The following is an 18602-nucleotide window of genomic DNA, read 5'->3' as shown; positions in this document are numbered from 1 at the left end:
AGATTATTCTACGTATGGGACGTGGGTTCTTGGTTGAGTGGTGACTAGCTTTATCTTTATCTTTCTATTATATGGGTTCTTGGTTGAACAATAACTCTTTTATCTTTCTATCATACGGATTCTTGGTTGACTGGTGACTTGCTTATCGAGGGTCAGCACCTTCGTCGAAATAGGTAGAGAGTGGGTGTTGTCAGGTGAGATTGTTACTTTGGGCGAGCTGCAACGAGGTCCAAAGTATAGCAAATGTCAGGTGAAAATGAACTCGATATTGCATAAGGTTTGGTCCCATACGAATGACTATTATATGCACGGGGACGGGTTTGAGGAGCATCGAGTGTTTATTTTACGTGATCATAACATTTTCTGGAGTCAAATAAATAAATATTATTTTATTAATATGTATAACTTATAAATATTTATTATGATTCACTTATTCATTGTATCACTATTATGATTCACTTATTCATCAAATCACTATGTCAAAAATAGTCTTGGTTTTTATTGAGAAATATAATGATATTAACTCATAGATAAATATAACTAGTATAATGATATGCTCTCCACTTAAATCTGATTTATTATTGGGAGATTGTTCTGAAAATAAAAAATAAAGAAATTTCAACAATGCTAAGTAGGAACTTTTATAAGTCAAGTGTAAAATAAATACATAATCAAAAGTCAATCATCTCATTGGCCTATATCAAATACCCAAAGGAACACTCTCCTAACAACAGATAGAAGCTTTATCCTACAACATGAGTTTGTGTTCTCCCAACCACGGACGGAGACAAACCTATATCGCACTACTAACAACGAATAGAGTGGTGTCTCTCACTTGTTAAAGTGAAAACATATTCCTCCCAATAGCAGATAGAGGAATTGTCCAACCGTCATGCTTGACGACCCGCTAATCCCCGAAGAGAATCACCCTACCTAACCTTAGCAGAAAAATAATATCATCTCATATTGGTCATGTCTATATCATGATGAAATAATATACTAAAATATTTCTTTCAAATATCATTAATATCAAATAATATCAATTAACCATCAATTGACTTTGAATCCTAGTTCAATCGATCTAATTAAACTCTATTTAACGAGAAACTAGCTGAATCGATCTATAATCCTTATTTAACTTATCTGGAATCACCATAAATTGGATTTAATTTAGGTTAATAAAACTTGAATAAGTTAAATCAATTCAAAATCACCCTAAATCGATCTCAATTAATTAAATCTAGTTTGATTTAATCAATGTTCGATCCCAAATCTAACAAAATAAAGGCAATAGACTATACTACAATATATTAGATTAGGTTAGGCTAACTTATGTACTAGTTATGTGCACTGTACATGACTATGGATACACCATATTAGGCTAGGCTAGCCTATAGCCCATGGACTTATTATGTTTGTTGCACATGACTGTCCATGTTGGGCTGGGCTAAGCTAGCTTACAAGCTAGGGCCTAGCTTATGGGTTGTGACCTAACCTATAGGTTGGGCCTGGCTTATTAATTAGACCTAGCTTGTGGATTGATTTCAACCCAAATCTAACCAATTTCATTAATTTCAAATTGTGATATTATAATCAAGCATATATTTATTAATAATAAGTCATTAAAATATAATAAGTAATAACAGAATTTCAAATCAAATAAAAATCAAATATCTTGCATTCAAGGTAAAATTTTAGAAATTTATATGATATAAATAATTTCAATACGTTATAATCCAAAAATAAAATTATAAACTTTAAAAGTGAGTGATAAATGAAGATCTTAGAAACTTTACATAACATGTTTTAATTTAATAATATATATATATATATATATATTTAAAGGAATAGAAAATATTTTAAAACTATATATAATATAATTTAATCCAAAAATAAAATTTTAAACATTTAAAGAAATAAACAAATATATTTCAAGAAAGACAAAGAAACTTATCGCTCCTCAATAAGATATAATTCTTTGTTCTTTCACTATTAGACTTGGTTTGGTGAGAAATGAAGGAGATGAATCCCTCTACTTAAGTAGGAAGGTGAGCCCTCTATATAATATTTTTTTACTTTTATATTTATTTAATATTTTTATTTTTTATTTAATTTACTAACAAAAATGATATCAAACTATTTGGAATATTAAATATTTATTTCTTAAGATTTATTAATAAGTAAAAAAAATAAAAAAAAATTATATCAAATTTAAATATTTAATTATACGACAATCGTGCGAGATAACTATGTCGAAGTTCCAAATATCTTAGGAAGGTTGAAGATACACAAAATATTTATAATGTTATCTAAAAAATATCAATTACTTCTTAATCTATGATATCCATAATGTATGATATCTTTATTTTTTTAAATCTTTTAAACACTAGATGGATCTTATAATCAGTCAGCTCATCGTACAGCTATAAACGAGATTATTATTTAAATTTTTGAGTGGTGCAGATCCAAGATTTGTACATATATTGTGAGTCATTAAGCAGCAAAGTTATATTTGGTTAAAAAAATAAAAAAGGGCTGATAGTCTTTAAGACAAATTTTATTGAGAGTCAAACCCAATATATATCGTTAATTCTTTTAATTCTTTGTTCTTCCTTCGATCTCTCATTTTCTTTTTTTCGTCTATCATGAAACGTCAAATCATGAAGCGAAATGCTTGCCAGGCAGCAGCTTTCGCTGTGCCTTTTGCTCCAATCAAAAGTCTTCTTGCCCTCCACACCACCACCACCACCACCACCACCACCACCCGTTCTTTCTCCGAAACCACTGCTCGCTTTCCATCAAACATGCATGATTGGGTGCACCACTTCCACAAGCACCAACGGATGTTCCGGCTCTGTGAGCTTAAACGTCTTTATGTCGCCATCGAGCACCGTCTCTAAGGCAAAACAAAGGTAGAACGGAACCCCCAGTTCATCTCATGAGCAAAACAAAAGAAAGCTATCTTTTGATTGCTCTGCTTACATATAATGGAAACAAGAAGCTAATGGCAATGAGACCTTCCACTGTGCTTCCTCTGTCATATTCGCTGACATGGATCATTGGTTCCTCAGTCAACCATCGGTTTCGTTCTTCCCAGTGAAGCAGATCGTCGACAATGGTTGGGTTCGTCTTCTTTTCTTGTGGAGCAAGGAAGCAGCACTTCCAAGTATCCCAAGTCTACGCACGCATGTAGACTTTTTCTCTGTGGACTTCACTGTCGCTTCCATCGTTGAACAGCTGACAAAACGTGCCATTGGAATCTATTAACAAAGTGACTGGTCAAACCAGGGGGGGAGATTCTACATCGCTTTGATTTGCCTGCGTGGAATTCAATCTCAGCATTGTAGTCGCAGGTTGTGAGACATGAGACAATGTTCTATGTAATCCCGGTTGGCGTCCTTACGTTGAACTTTGAATAATCTATTACTTTTGATATATCGAATCGGTTCATAGACTGTCAAATTGGACTTTAAAATCATTAAAATAATCCAAGAAGTAAAAGATCCATTTATTTTGATAGAGAAATCCCAAGTTACCACGGAGGAAGGGGCAGCTATTTGGCCCCTCTCAAGGAATCATTGAATGCATCCTTCGATAGATCCTCACATAAGTATTTATGTAAAAGTTGATGCCCTCTCGACTCTTATGATCTTTGATCGAGAGATAGTCGATCATTCTTCCTAAGATGCTTTAAAGTACTAATTAATACATTACAATTAAAGTCTTGGTCTCGAGAAAGCATAAGGAATTGCCAAACATATAAAGCAGAAGTAACCAGTCTTTGACCCCAAGGTCACCTCAACAAATAGGAATCGATTAAGCGGGGTCATCTTAACCGTGCATGAACTTGATCCACCTCAACATGTCATAAATTGAGATTTTTCTCCAAATTATGGATAAGGGGCTATCGTTGGATCCTTGCTCTATGAGATCTCTATCGAGAAGGTATAATAATATAAAGTACTACATGTTTCATTGGGACTATAACCAAAATACTAAGGATTGCGTCGACCTAAATGAGCAAATGGATAAATTTATCTATTGGGAGCATCTGAATATTTCATGCACGGATGCCAAGAGTCAACTCCATGACTCGAGAGACTAATGGAGAGATAGATTGATATCATCATCGATAGATTGACCTCCAGATGAGATAGCTCATTAGCCTGCAAGACTTATACCTAAGCCATTGTCAAGAAACGACGAAAGCTAGAAGAATATTCTAAAATAACATTTAAGAAAGAGGAGGCAGAGCACCTATGACACCCTCATCATCTCCATCAAGATGATCAATGCTCTAGTCAAAAGAGTCATCATTGATGCAAGTAACTCTACTAACATATATACCGGATTATGATGATATTTAGAAGTTGAGGCTAATTACTAATGGTCTTATTCTGAGGTTATTCTTCTATGATGGGGTTTATTGGCGACTCTATCTCCCCCCTTGGCACTGTCAACTTATATGTAACATTCAAATTGAAGCCTTACTCAAAGTTGATGCTAACAAAGTTTATGGTGTTCGACATACTCTTGACATACAACACCATCATCGATCAATCGTTGTTAAACATACTTCAAACTATAATGTCAACCTATTACATATCAGTAAAGTCTCCAATAAGGTCGGGGTTGGGGATTTGAAGTTCCCTGTTGTATCTTTCTAGGCTAAGTATTAAAGATATGCTCGATACATCCTTCATTCTTCTTGGGTTAAGCATCAAACATCTGCCCAATGCGTCCTCTTTGATTTAAGCATTTAAGACCTACTCGATGCACTGTTCTTGGGCTAAATATCATAGATAGATCCAATGTGTCATTCTTTGACTAAGCATCAGAGTTTGCCTGATGTGTCTTCCTCGAGCTAAGCATTAGAGGTCGTTTGATATTATAGTGACTAACATGTCAAGCTAACATATGACCACACTTTTGAATCCCTCGTAGAGGACCCTTCATCTTCAGAGGGAACAAATGATAGTGAAAATATGTACCTTAATGGAGCCTCAACACACGATAATCTAATCAACATGGGGAAGTTATGACCTCAATCAATAATTGAGTCGCATGAATATCAACCCAATATAAAATATCTCTAGAATATTCTATCCATGCTATGAAATATTTCTTTCAATTGGATCAATCATAAAATGCTCGTAGAACTATATTAATCAAAATCAATCATTGTTTACTCATAACTTTCACTTTGTTTCGTTGCATCAGATGAATTATATCGAAAACCTCATATGATCTCAATTTTCGGTCAAGTATTTGAAACCACCTTAATCTCTTCTGAAAGCTTCTTGAACATCACTAACATAATTTTTGAATAAAATATAATATAGTCGTGTATCATAATAAAATTTTGTACAACTATGTCGATCTTTAGGAGACAAAGATAATGTACTCCTACTTTTAGATGATTTTAAGTCAGATTTAACACCACTTCATGCTAATTCTGCAAACTTAAGTAGCATCAGATGAATCATTTATGATTGCAGCACCAAATTTATTTATTTAAAATAATAAATAAAAAAATATATAAATAATCATTTAATTTCTATCTTTAGATGATTTTAGGAGCCTTTTAAGGCGAATTTGGGTATATTTACATCCACCTCAAAAAATCCAAAAAGTGGGACGTTCCCAAATAAGCAATCAAGCTTACGGGTGCGTCTGATCGCCGGTTGGTTTACGTTGTCGCACGGTGTGCTGTGCGTGTGGAACGGAACCCGTCTGCCCTCCTCACGCACCCCAACCCTTTCGTTCTTCCTTACGTCACCGTCGTCAAGAAATCGCCGCGGTCCTCTGTTTCTCGCTCCGTTCCTCCATCTCGCCCCTCCTTCACTGGACTCTCCATTGCCTTTTGTGCTCTTCCTCCGCGTCCCTATCTGCCGCAGTTGTCCCGTGCGCGGGGCCCGTGTGGTCTACAGGGAAGCAAGGAGGCCCATAGCAACCTTTCACCGCAAGGAGCCGCCTTTGACCTTCCCTTCCCCTCTTCCCCTTTAAATCAAGCCTGCCCCGCTCGCTCCCTTCCTTCCTTGGTGGAAGACGAGGGAGCAAACATGCCGACCCCTCCGTTCCTTGGAATGCGTATCGACGTAGAGTCCCTATTGCAACCCGTTTTCCTCCATGGCTTCTCCGCCTCGTGCCATCTCATATTCCTGCTTTCGCTCGCCTTGTTCTGGCTCTGCAAGCGCACGAGGCACAAGCTGGAGAGTTCCAAACATGGGGCAGAGAGCCGCAGTCCTCTGCGCCATCGGTTGGCGCTCTTCACCTGCTTGGTTTTGGGCCTGTTCAATCTTTCCTTGTGCTTGCTCGATTTCTTCTGGTACAGAGATGGGTGGAGGTGGCCGCGCGACCGGGTGGCCGGTCGGTTGGATTTGGCCCTCCGAGCGGCCGCGTGGCTCGCCACATCTGCTTATCTCGTTTTGGGATTCCGGTCCGCGAAGAGATTCCCGGCCCTTCTCAGGATTTGGTGGGGGCTTTCTTTTCTCATGTCCTCTTCTTTCCTTGCTATAGACTTCTTCTGCCTCAGACAGCGCGCTGCTCTCCCAACCCGCGCTTGGGTATTGGACATTGGGTCCTTTCCATGTGCTCTGGTCCTCTGTTGTGCCGGCTTCTTGTGGAACAGCTGGGAGGAGCAACAGAGCTCTGATGCGCGGGAGCCGCTGTTGAATGGTGGTTCCCATGAGTCATGCCATGATACTAATACCGGCGGTGCTTCTCTTTTCCGGAATGCCGGTTTTCTCAGCACACTCACCTTCTATTGGATGGGCCCCTTGCTTGCCGCCGGCCATAGAAAGACCTTGGACCTCAAGGACGTGCCGCAGTTGGACGAGCGCGACAGCGTTATTGGCGTCTTTCCCATCTTCAAGAGCAAGCTTGAATCTTGCTCAGGCAGCAGTAGCTCTGCCTCTGATGGTGCAATCACCACACTCAAGCTGGCGAGAGCATTAATTCTGTCTGCCTGGAAGCAGATCTTGTTGACGGCCTTGTACTGTCTCGTGTACACCGTCGCCACCTACGTCGGCCCCTACCTCATCGATTACTTTGTTCAATACCTGAATGGGAACCGCAAGTTCGCTAATGAAGGCTATATGTTGGTCATGGCATTCGTCATCGCCAAGATTCTGGAGTGCCTCTCTCAGAGGCACTGGTTCTTCAGATTACAGCAGGTCGGGATCAGAGTCAGGGCTTCCCTTGTGGCAATGATCTACCAGAAGGGCCTGACTCTGTCCAGCTGCTCAAAGCAGAGTCGTACAAGCGGTGAAGTCATCAACCTGATGAGTGTGGATGCGGACAGGGTTGGGCTCTTTAGCTGGTACATGCATGACCTTTGGATGGTACCTGTGCAAGTGGCCTTGGCATTGCTGATCTTGTATGCCAATCTGGGCATTGCTTCCCTTGCTGCATTTGCTGCCACTTTCATTGTTATGTTGGCCAATGTTCCCCTGGGGAAGATGCAGGAGAAGTACCAGGAGAAGATCATGGAGTGTAAAGACACAAGGATGAAAGCAACTTCAGAGATATTGAGGAACATGAGAATTCTCAAGCTTCAAGGCTGGGAGATGAAGTTCTTGTCCAAAATAATCAAGCTTCGGGAAAATGAGACCAACTGGTTGAGAAAGTATGTCTATACATCGGCCATGACGACCTTTGTCTTCTGGGGTGCACCTACTTTCGTGGCAGTGGTCACCTTTGGGGCCTGCATGCTTCTGGGGATACCACTGGAATCTGGGAAGGTCCTCTCTGCGCTTGCGACTTTTAGAGTGTTGCAGGAGCCCATCTACAACCTCCCTGACACAATCTCCATGGTTATTCAGACTAAAGTTTCTCTTGATAGAATTTCGTCATTCCTCTGCCTCGAGGAACTGCAATCTAATGCTGTGCAGAGGCTTCCAAGAAGAAGTTCTGAAGTTGCAGTTGAAGTGATCAATGGAAGCTTCTCATGGGATCCGTCTTCTGAAGTCCCAACCTTGAAGGATTTAAATTTCCAAGTTCTGCAAGGCATGAAAGTGGCTGTGTGTGGAATTGTTGGTTCTGGTAAATCTAGCTTGTTATCTTGCTTGCTAGGTGAAGTGCCAAAAATATCAGGAACTGTTGGCCTGTGTGGGACTACTGCTTATGTTCCACAGTCACCATGGATACAGAGTGGCAAGATTCAAGACAACATTTTGTTCGGTAAGGAAATGGACCATGAGAAGTATGACAAGGTTCTTGAAGCATGCTCTTTGAAGAAGGACTTGGAGATCCTGCCATTCGGAGACCAGACAGTTATAGGGGAGAGAGGCATCAACTTGAGTGGAGGACAAAAACAAAGGATTCAGATTGCCCGTGCTTTGTATCATGATGCTGATATTTTCCTGCTTGATGATCCATTCAGTGCTGTCGATGCCCACACAGGGTCTCATCTTTTCAAGGTACTCAGTTTGTCGTAATTACAATTGCTACAAATCTGGTGAAAAATATAAATGCTTCACTCATATGGTTTTATGTTGGAATCAAACATTATACTTCTGAAGTCAAGTCTCTTTAAGGAGTTACTTTTTAACATATTCGACCTCCTGATAGAATACCGTCTAATTTCACATCATTTTATGTGCAGTCACTTTTATAGTTTGATTACCGTTTTCATTGCAGGAATGTTTGCTCGGCCATCTAGCTTCAAAAACAGTGATATATGTCACCCACCAAGTGGAGTTCTTACCTTCAGCTGATCTTGTCCTGGTGAGTGATGCTTTTCTTCTTTTATCTATTCTTCTTGATTGTTCAGTTAATAGCCCACGGGCTGCTTAGGATGCATAACAAAAGATTGATGCTTCCTTTTTTAGTGTATGAGAGATGGAAGGATTGCACAAGCAGGAAAGTATGCTGAGATCCTAAATTCAGGAACAGAGTTCATGGAATTGGTTGGTGCACATAAGGATGCTTTGGCAGCACTTGCCTCAGTTGATCTTGGTACTGGTACTTCAGATAACAATGCAGAAGTTGGTACCAGTGGCACAAAAAGTAGTGCACGAACTTCTACCCAAGCAAACGACACAGATGCACAAAATGGTAAAGCAGATGAAGTAAACACCCAGAAGGGGCAACTTGTTCAAGAAGAAGAGAGGGAAAAGGGCAAAGTTGGGTTTTGGGTCTACTGGTCATACATTACGATGGCATATAAAGGAGCTCTTGTGCCACTAATGTTATTGGCTCAAATCCTTTTTCAAATCCTTCAGATCGGTAGCAACTACTGGATGGCATGGGCAGCTCCTGTCTCCAAGGATGTTGAACCTCCTGTCAGTGGATCAATGCTAATCTACGTTTATGTTGCACTGGCACTTGCGAGCTCCTTCTGTATCCTTATAAGAGCCGTCCTGCTTGTAACGGCTGGATACAAGACAGCGACACTGCTATTTAACAAGTTGCATACCTGCATTTTCCATGCTCCGATGTCATTTTTTGATTCCACCCCCAGTGGCCGTATCCTCAACAGAGTATGTGATCTTCAGTCATCTTTTGATCTTTAGCAATGTACTGAAAATATGTTTTGCCATTTGAGTTGACACTCAATAATAGTAGCATTATTTATCCAGGCCTCAACAGATCAGAGTGAAGTAGATATCAATATTCCTTCCCAAATTGGTTCTGTTGCATTTACAACTATACAACTCCTCGGGATCATTGCAGTCATGTCACAGGTTGCTTGGCAAGTATTCATTGTCTTTATTCCTGTGATTGCAGCCTGCATTTGGTATCAGGTAATACTTTCTGTCTTGCTTTTTTTTCCTGTTAACATTGTTCATTCAAGTCGTATGTATTTTATATTCCTCTTGGAGTATTTAACTGCAATGCTTTTAGAATTTGACTTCTAAATATGACTGCAGGCAACTAGTAAATCTGATTGTTATATCTGAAGTTAAGTGGACTTGCATGAATCAAGTATCACATTTCCGTTAAACCTATTCCTCACAAGATTTTTCTTTTCCTTTTCATTTATCATTCTTCTAGAACCTAGTTGCTTTATCTTAGAAGAATGCAACTAGACTTAAAGAATCTAATAGGCTAATGGTCAAATGCCCTTAAACTTAACTGCTACAGAAACAATGGCATTTTTGCCTAAAAGAGAGGATACATTGAAAGTGAAAAAAAAGATACTTGTCATGAATAGAAACAAGAAACAGATGAAACTTTTGGCTCCCAGTAGGTTATTTTTGGCATTCCCTAGTTGATAGTACTTGAATTTTAGTTGTCAAGACTCAAGATTAGGTTCTCATTACACCGTGCAACAAAATATTTTATTTCAGCTTACTAGTCCTTGGTTATATCATGATTATCAGTACCTAGAGACCAGTTGTTCAAGTATATTTTTTCTTCACTTATGAATATCTAATACTTCTATTCGTCTGATCAGGAATGTGGCCACAGTGCCACATTGGAGCTGTCAGAGAATTCACCTATCCAAGTAGCCTAGATTAGTAATGTTGAAAATTAGTTGCTCATTTTTGTTTTCTATACCGAAAGGCAACCTTTTACTTAAATGCCATTCTTAAATGTGGGAATTATTTGGACAAGCTTTCCTCTTCAAAATGTTAGATGGATTAATCAAAAGAAATTTATCTTCGTGTGTTGGACAAAAGTTCGTAGAATTGAATTTACTTCTTCCTTTATGTCTATTTTGGGATTGCATAATGGTATTCCAATTAATTTGCTAATTTATTATCTTGTTTATCCTAAATGCTCTCATTCATCTTATTGTTCTTCTGCTCTTTAGAATTATTACATAGGTACATCACGAGAATTATCAAGGTTGGTTGGTGTGTGCAAAGCTCCAATCATACAACACTTCTCTGAATCAATGTCGGGATCGATGATAATTAGAAGCTTTGGTCATGAGGCAAGATTTGTAGGCACTAATTTTCATCTATCGGATGATTACTCTCGTCCCAAGTTTCACACTGCCGGTGCAATGGAATGGCTTTGCTTTCGTTTGGACATGTTGTCAACTCTTACTTTTGCCTTCTCTTTAGTGTTCTTGATCTCTGTGCCAAAAGGAGTGATTGATCCTGGTAATTGCCATGAAAATATGTAGGATCTATCTTTTCTGAGTTGTGAAGGATGTAGTGCTATTCACTACCATTTTGCATCAAGTTATGTGAGGAGTGTGGGGTGCTAATTTCTACCATTTTTGCATCCTCTTCTTTTCAGGTATTGCTGGTCTTGCGGTGACATACGGACTTAATCTCAATATGCTTCTAACTTGGGTAATATGGAACGTCTGCCAACTTGAAAACAAGATAATATCTGTGGAGAGAATACTGCAGTATACTAGCATTGCTAGCGAACCTCCTCTCTCTGTAGAAACAAACAAGCTAGACTCCAGTTGGCCATCAAAGGGAGAAATAGAACTTCGTAACCTACAGGTGACCACATGCATTATTTTTCAAATTGTAAAAGAGTCTTGGGAAAATCGAATGTTGTTTAGTTGCCACTTTCCTCTTCTGTGATTCTAGTTTAGTCTTTCTTGTCTATGGCTTGCGTCATAGATAGTTATGATCACTTTAGGAGTAAAACAGTTTGTCACATTATCTGTTCTGGTGGTAGAATGCCAATTTTTTCAATGTGTTTTAACTTTATTAGTGGTTTGGTTTTGTCCTAGCCATAAATTGATTCTACAAAGAGATACATACTACAAAGATGTGATCACCAGTGTTGGTTTCATAATTCTTCTCTAAACATGTTAAAATGAGCTTCTCAAGCACATTTATATTGATAAAAGATCCTTCTTTCTTAGCTATTGCTAGATCCAATTAGTTCCTAATCGTTTGAAAAAATTTCCAAGTGATGATTTAGTGTTGATACAGGTTCGTTATGGACCACACATGCCTTTTGTGTTGAGGGGTCTGACTTGCACTTTCTCTGGAGGAATGAAGACTGGTATTGTTGGAAGAACAGGCAGTGGAAAGTCTACCCTGATACAAGCACTCTTCCGTATAATAGATCCTACTGTTGGCCAGATACTTATTGATGGTGTTGACATTTCAACAGTAGGACTTCATGACTTAAGGTCAAGACTAAGCATAATTCCACAAGACGCAACAATGTTTGAGGGAACTGTTCGTAGCAATCTGGACCCACTTGAAGAGTACAAGGATGAAGCGATATGGGAGGTGATTTATCTTTACCTCATCATTTTCTCCCATTTTTTGATTTAATTCTGGATACCGATTGCCTTAATGTGATACTCATGTTTTAGGCCTTGGAATCCTGTCAGCTTGGAGAGGAAGTGAGGAAGAAAGAATTAAAACTCGACTCTGGAGGTTAAGTATCTTTCTCAGCTTCCTTTGTGATGACATCTACATCTTACTTGCACGATTGGTTTGTTTGGTAAAAAGTTATTTTTCCCTTTGATCATTAATAAAACACATTCAATTTGGTACTTGGTAGCTGAGCTAAAGCATAATCACTCCTGTTTTGAATATAACAACATTTTCCAGATGTATGTTTTCGGAGTTGCTTTTATACTAAAAGTGACTTGTTTTGATTTGAGTTGACATGTGGCAAGCATTTTGCATAAGAAAGCTTACGCTCTGGAATAACTTGTGATGTTTGGGATTGAAAATATTTGTAACTAGCATAAAACATCTGTTTTGCATTTGACTGATTGTTAGGACTTTAGCTATGTATATATTTGTGGATTTCAGTGACTGAGAATGGGGAGAACTGGAGCATGGGTCAACGTCAGCTTGTCTGTTTGGGTAGGGTGATTCTGAAAAAAAGCAAGGTTTTGGTTCTTGATGAAGCAACAGCTTCAGTGGATACTGCTACAGACAATCTGATTCAGAAGACCCTGAGGAAGCAGTTTTCGGAGTCCACCGTGATCACAATTGCGCATAGGATAACTTCAGTTCTCGACAGTGATATGGTTTTGCTTCTTGATAATGGTTAGTAAAGTGAGTTTCTTTCTTTACCCTTTACCATGAGATTACTTCATGTCTGACATGATTTCTTTTGTTGACCAGGAGTAATTGTGGAACATGACACGCCAGCAAGATTGTTAGAAAATAAGTCATCATTATTTGCAAAACTCGTCGCAGAGTATACTTCGAGATCTAGTTCAAGTTTTTGATAAACCAAATAACTAATATTTGATATCCATCTTGGTCCACGGAGATAGCATACTTCTGATGATGCCGAATATTTATAGGAAGCTTTGTGTGTGAGAAGCCTGGTTAATAACTGTTAAGTATAGATGTGATATTCCTTTTCTTCGATCCATATGGTCAACACAACACCAAATTTTCAATGAAGGCTGATACCAGAGGCTTACTGCTCTGCTTCTTTGTACTCCTCGGTATTTATAGTATCTCAGTGTCGACAACCGACATGCTTCAAGTAGACTGATTTTCTAGCTAAATTTGAAATTTAATTTAATTTTTTTTATGATATCATGGTACAATAAATGCATTTTGTCGTTGTTTCCGTTGGCCGAGGATGCAGAATCTATTTGGTGGATGATGTCCAGCTTCAACTAAATTTTGCTGCACCAATCTATGAGTCAATCTATTCTGCCACTATGATTTTATTGTAATGAGGTGTTTGTCTTCATCAATTTAGATTCTGCACTTGTGTGATTACATATTCTTGTACTCACCTTTGTGGTAAACTTGAGCATCCTATTCTTAGAAACTCTGCTGAAAAACCTACAAATTAGTGATGGCAAAAGGCTCTGTGAGGTATTAGCCTTTGTCATTGATGCAGTTTGTTGTGTTTAAGTTGATGATGACACCACCCTATAAGACATCTAACAACACACTTTGGTGTCTTTCGGTTCGGGTTAACATCGATTTGTAAATATTATTTTAGATCGAAGAGAAAGTTTTCATGTTCCTTGTAACAATAGAGCATCCTCACCTTTTGCGGATAACTATAATATCGGGAGTTCGTAGAAACTCCTTCGCGTGGATCGTCTATGAAAAGTTCATAGATTTTCTTTTAGGTTTGATCTTAGAATTTATTTCTTGAGTACTAATCTGACTTTTTCATCTCATCGTTGATCCATAATTTCAAAAATCAATAAAATAAGGTTAGATATGAAAATTTAAAAAAAGAGTACTATGCACACACAAAAAAAAATTCAGTTCTTTTGATCATTTATGAAAACTAGAAGCATACATTATCCAAAATGATGAAACATTGCTACCGTTATTAGTATAATCGATTCTAAAAATGCAAGAACACATCCTAATATGGTCATATCACCATGGTTCGAATAGCCATGGAAATCAATAATTAAGATCCTTTTGCCCACTATATATACATACATATATATATAATACTTGCTATTCTAATAGTTGCATGCATCACTATTCTAGTCAATGTTAAAGTCGATAATGGTACCAATTAAGATGGAGACAGAGTCTGTGGTGGGCAGCCCAGCATTGTGACAGCATCTTTGAATTTTCTAAGGTGGTCTATAATAATAGTAACATGAAGTGGATGACCACCGCATGTGGCACATAGAAGCCAAGTGGGACTTGCATCGACTTTCTTCAGCTCACTCTATTACTGCCATCTATTGAATTCATTGCTTGTTGCAAGAATATTGACTGATGCATTACTTTTTCCTCATCTTTTGCGGGGGTGCGAGCAGACGAGACAAGGCTGTTTGGTGTAACTTCATACGAGCTTCTGCGGTTGCAGCAATAGAAGAAAGAGATTGTTCTTGGTTTTGTATCCTTTGGATTTGTTCTGAAGACACTGATCAGACATCACGTGCAGATGTCAGAAAGAGCATAGTGAACATGTTTTTACTCGTTTGATTAGATGACTGAAGAGCTTCGATCCAAGCAGACAGCATGTGCAGCTAATCATGCATAGAACAAAGTGAGAGAGAGAGAGAGAGAGAGATTGAGAGTGCTTCCTGTGGCTTGACAGTGCTGCAACAACTGAATGGAAGAACAGTCTGAATCCAATTTTCTCAACTCCATCACTGTCAATACTTGGATGACACAAACTGCAACTGTTGGCATCTACACTGGATTCATTGCCCTCAAAATTCCAACAATCATACGCCGAGGTAGAGATATAGATAGATAGATAGATAGATAGATAGATAGAGAGAGAGAGAGAGAGAGAGAGAGAGAGAGAGAGAGAGAGAGAGAGAGAAGCAAGAAGAGCGGTCATGCGGCCGTCAGGCTCACCGCCTTCTCGGCTTCGATGGCTTTGCCGACCCGTGCTTGCCGAGGAACCCACAGCAGACGCAACGAGGGACCTCAGGAGACGGCGGGTCGACGGCCGGCAAGACGGCACCTGCGCGGAAGCCCCTGCCGCTGCCGGTGCTGTGGCTGCGTCCCAGCATTCCGATCGATGCCACGCTCTTCGAGTGCCTTAGCTCCCTGAACTCTGCGGCTCCTCCCTCCTCTTCCTCCCCCTCCTCCTTCTCCTTCTTCTTTATCTGAGTCAGGTCCCCGGAGAACAGCCTCTCATCCCACACCAGCCCTGATGACCCTGACCTCCTGAACGTCGTTACAGATCGTTGCAGCTCCGCCATCCTCCCTCTTCAGACTGTTCTCAGCTGAGGTAGGTTTGTTCTACAACCTTGTGCCGATATATTATAGAAGGCTGTAGAGAGAAACCAGCAAATAATGGAGCGGAAGAAGCGATCCAAAAGACCGGTCTCATGTGACGTTGACGTGGTGGATTTACGTATAGTATTCCTGTGGCGGTCGACGTGTCTTTGTGGAACTCCTTCGTTTGACCTCCTTTTGAGCTGCAACCTCGACTTTTCCTTGGTCATTTCTGGCCTTCGTATTGAGCAGCCACAACAAAAAATCCACTTGCCGAACTACTGCATCATCTGCCCTATCTGCAAGGGTGTCATCGGACAATACTGATTCAGATGTGTTCGGTGTCCATGGACAGATGGTGTTCCGTCGACATGGCTGTCCCAGCTGTGTGCTGCTTCTGACGTGTTGCATTAATGAAGTGCGTTGACTTTCCGAAAGGCCATGAAGAAGAATGTGGCTGTCAATATCAACTTCCATCAGCAACCCATCCGATTCCAAAGGCGAACTAAATGCTCTTCATGCTTATCACGATAGAATAGTTGGGCCAAGCAGCCCGGCCTTACCCCATTCGTGGCCTTCTTCTTCTTCTTAATAGAGAACTGATAAAAGTGTGTTCTTTGATTGTGGACTCTGCAATGGATACAGACCACAAAATCTAGCCAACGAGGTAGAAGATTACCTTCTTGATATAAAAGGTTGAACCGAATGGAACTGCGCTCGTTAAGAATCTATGAGAAGGCCCGGAAGGCTAAGGAATCATCAGTAACAGGGATTAAAAGGTGCATGTGGGTTGGCTCCCGTATCTCCAAAGTGCATTTATTTGAGCTGTGAAAGCTTTCAAACGAGCTACATTTGATGTTGTGTTGCTTAGCAAACTGCATTCGGTAGATTGAGATACGATGCTTATAAGGAGGAAGAAGGACGTGAAGTTTCGAGTACAGGCATAGTCAAAGATCATATTTTGTTATCAGATGTTGATGTGCAGCCCAATGCACCAATTTCCTGTCATCGATACACATAACCATACTATCTTTGAGAATAATCTCCATCAGGAGATTTGCCAGAACATAGTTTATCTTCCATCCATCACCTTTTCAAGGCGTGCTTGGAGACTATATATGTATCCATCCAGAGGTGAAGCAAGACAACTCTGACATGGTTAAGCTGATAAAAACAGGAGAAGGGTGGAGGACACCAAAAGAAAACAAAAGCTTTTATTCAGCCATGACTTGGCATCAACCAATTGGCTGGGTTGAAAGTAGAACTGGTAGTAAACTTGAGATGACCGCTGCATCCTTCTCATTCGGCCATCTCCTCTGCCTCCTCTGTTCTTCTTCTTTATCCTACGAACCTAGTCACAGATTGTTGTAACACATAAGTCCCTGTTCACCAGTCGATAATATCAGATCAATGTTGGTTGATACGAAGTGTCGTTTACCGCATCCCCTTGGCGCCTTGCACCGGAAACATTCCCTCCTGCTTGCGAAGTTGTGCTGATTGCATCCCGACCTGCCGAGACATTGACGCAGAATTAATGGAGAGTAATGCTTTGGATAGTTCGTCTTGATGCAGAACTTGTATATGTAATGCATCTGAATGACAAACAACTACAAGCTAAAGCAGAAAGCTTTGTCTCTTCTTAGTCTGTATCACCACCACCAGTGCAGAAGGGACGTGCAGGTGATCACCTGGTGCACAGCCAATCCCCGGACTTCCACTCGGCACGCCCGCCTTTGGAGTTGGACACGTCGTCGCCGTCGAAGCAGCCGACGGCGGAGTCCTCCTTGAAGGCGCCGCACGAGTGGCAAATGGAGCGGCTGGCGAAGTTGTGGCCGCCGCAGGCGCAGCGCCAGTCCCCAGGTCGGATGTTCGAGCCACTGAGGCCATTAAGGGACTCCCCACGGCCACCGCCGAAGCTGCCATGGTCAGGGAAGTCACTGCTCGACCTCAACTCACCGCAATTCTGGCACGAGCTGCGCCGGCTGAAATTGAAGTGTTGGCATGACCTGCAGTTCCAGTCTCCCGGCCACCTGCTCATCTTCTCAAGTCCTATAGCATTGAATGAGTTACTTATGATTTGTGCATGAAGGAACGCACATTACGAGCTAAAAGATCCGAGCAAACAATATCTGAATGATGCCAATGAACTATATCAGACAATGAGCTCTTTGTACGTAGCAGCAGCTGAGTGTGTAGGCTAAAGCAGGGAACAGAGGAGGATGGAGAGTGTGGTGCCGGCTATGGTTACCTGATTAGTTGAGACCGATGAAGAGAATGAGTTGATGGGAGGCTGTGTTGTTGGTTGCGTGGGTAGGGGTGGCTTTTATACTTGCATGGGCCTCAATAATTAAGGATCGAGGTTGGGTATCCAGTTCCTTTCGCTTCATGTACTCGGTGTACAGAAGGAAGAAGAAGATATAGATCCCTGTGACAACATCTACACTCACATAAACAGAGAGAGAGAGAGAGAGAGAGAGAGAGAGAGAGAGAGAGAGACTGTGAAGGTATAATATGATTGGAGGGAGGGACATCTGAGACTCTCTCTCAACTTTACATGATTCTCACCCTGCAAATCTTTGTAAAAGGACCTGAAATCTCAATTATGAACCATAAATAATGCTTTCTTTATACTTTAAGAGGTGATTGATATACCTTGTGGCCCTTCCTCATTTGCTAGTGTGATGACAACATGAGACGTTAGTCAAATCATCCAAGCAAGTGTTGTCGAGTAGAGAACAAGAGATAACGCAAAGATTATTCCCGGCCTAACTACACATACAGTTCGTTCTGGAAACATGAACATCTCCTGAACACCAAAAGCGGATGCTTTATTTGGAGAACTTGGGATTCCAGTCAGCCTATTTTGCAATCTAAACAGGTGAATGTGCACTGCAGTCATTACAGTATGACTTAGCTTTATGGTGCATATATATCAGCCTCCACTCCTCCCCAAGAATCGATTCCCATATGGGGAACACCCACTCACTCCATCTTCAATCTCTTATTCCTACCCCCTTTAACAATAATTCAAGCTTTGCTTCACTAACC

The 18602-nt window shown here is 40.3% G+C and overlaps 3 protein-coding genes across 3 annotated transcripts; 1 reads left to right on the top strand and 2 right to left on the bottom strand.

Annotated features, from left to right (window-relative positions):
• Positions 1–5738: 5738 nt before the first annotated feature.
• Positions 5739–13467, top strand: LOC135594604 (ABC transporter C family member 3-like). Its single transcript, XM_065084923.1, has 10 exons — positions 5739–8420; positions 8641–8727; positions 8832–9482; positions 9582–9746; positions 10760–11054; positions 11194–11408; positions 11850–12155; positions 12242–12305; positions 12690–12929; positions 13008–13467. Exons 1-10 carry the CDS (start codon positions 6063–6065, stop codon positions 13112–13114), a joined length of 4488 nt encoding a protein of 1495 aa, XP_064940995.1. The 5' UTR covers positions 5739–6062; the 3' UTR covers positions 13115–13467.
• Positions 13468–15184: 1717 nt separating this feature from the next.
• On the bottom strand, positions 15185–15538 carry LOC135594845 (uncharacterized protein At1g15400-like). Its single transcript, XM_065085350.1, has one exon. The coding sequence runs from the start codon at positions 15536–15538 to the stop codon at positions 15185–15187; it is 354 nt and encodes a 117-aa protein (XP_064941422.1).
• Positions 15539–16767: 1229 nt separating this feature from the next.
• On the bottom strand, positions 16768–17924 carry LOC135594605 (uncharacterized). Its single transcript, XM_065084924.1, has 4 exons — positions 17803–17924; positions 17243–17603; positions 16993–17063; positions 16768–16905 (listed from the first exon to the last, which is right to left on the bottom strand). Exons 2-4 carry the CDS (start codon positions 17590–17592, stop codon positions 16898–16900), a joined length of 429 nt encoding a protein of 142 aa, XP_064940996.1. The 5' UTR covers positions 17593–17603; positions 17803–17924; the 3' UTR covers positions 16768–16897.
• Positions 17925–18602: the final 678 nt, after the last annotated feature.

Source organism: Musa acuminata, chromosome BXJ1-10, assembly GCF_036884655.1.
Source record: "Musa acuminata AAA Group cultivar baxijiao chromosome BXJ1-10, Cavendish_Baxijiao_AAA, whole genome shotgun sequence".
NCBI lineage: Eukaryota > Viridiplantae > Streptophyta > Magnoliopsida > Zingiberales > Musaceae > Musa > Musa acuminata.
This window is presented reverse-complemented; position numbering and strand designations above follow the sequence as displayed.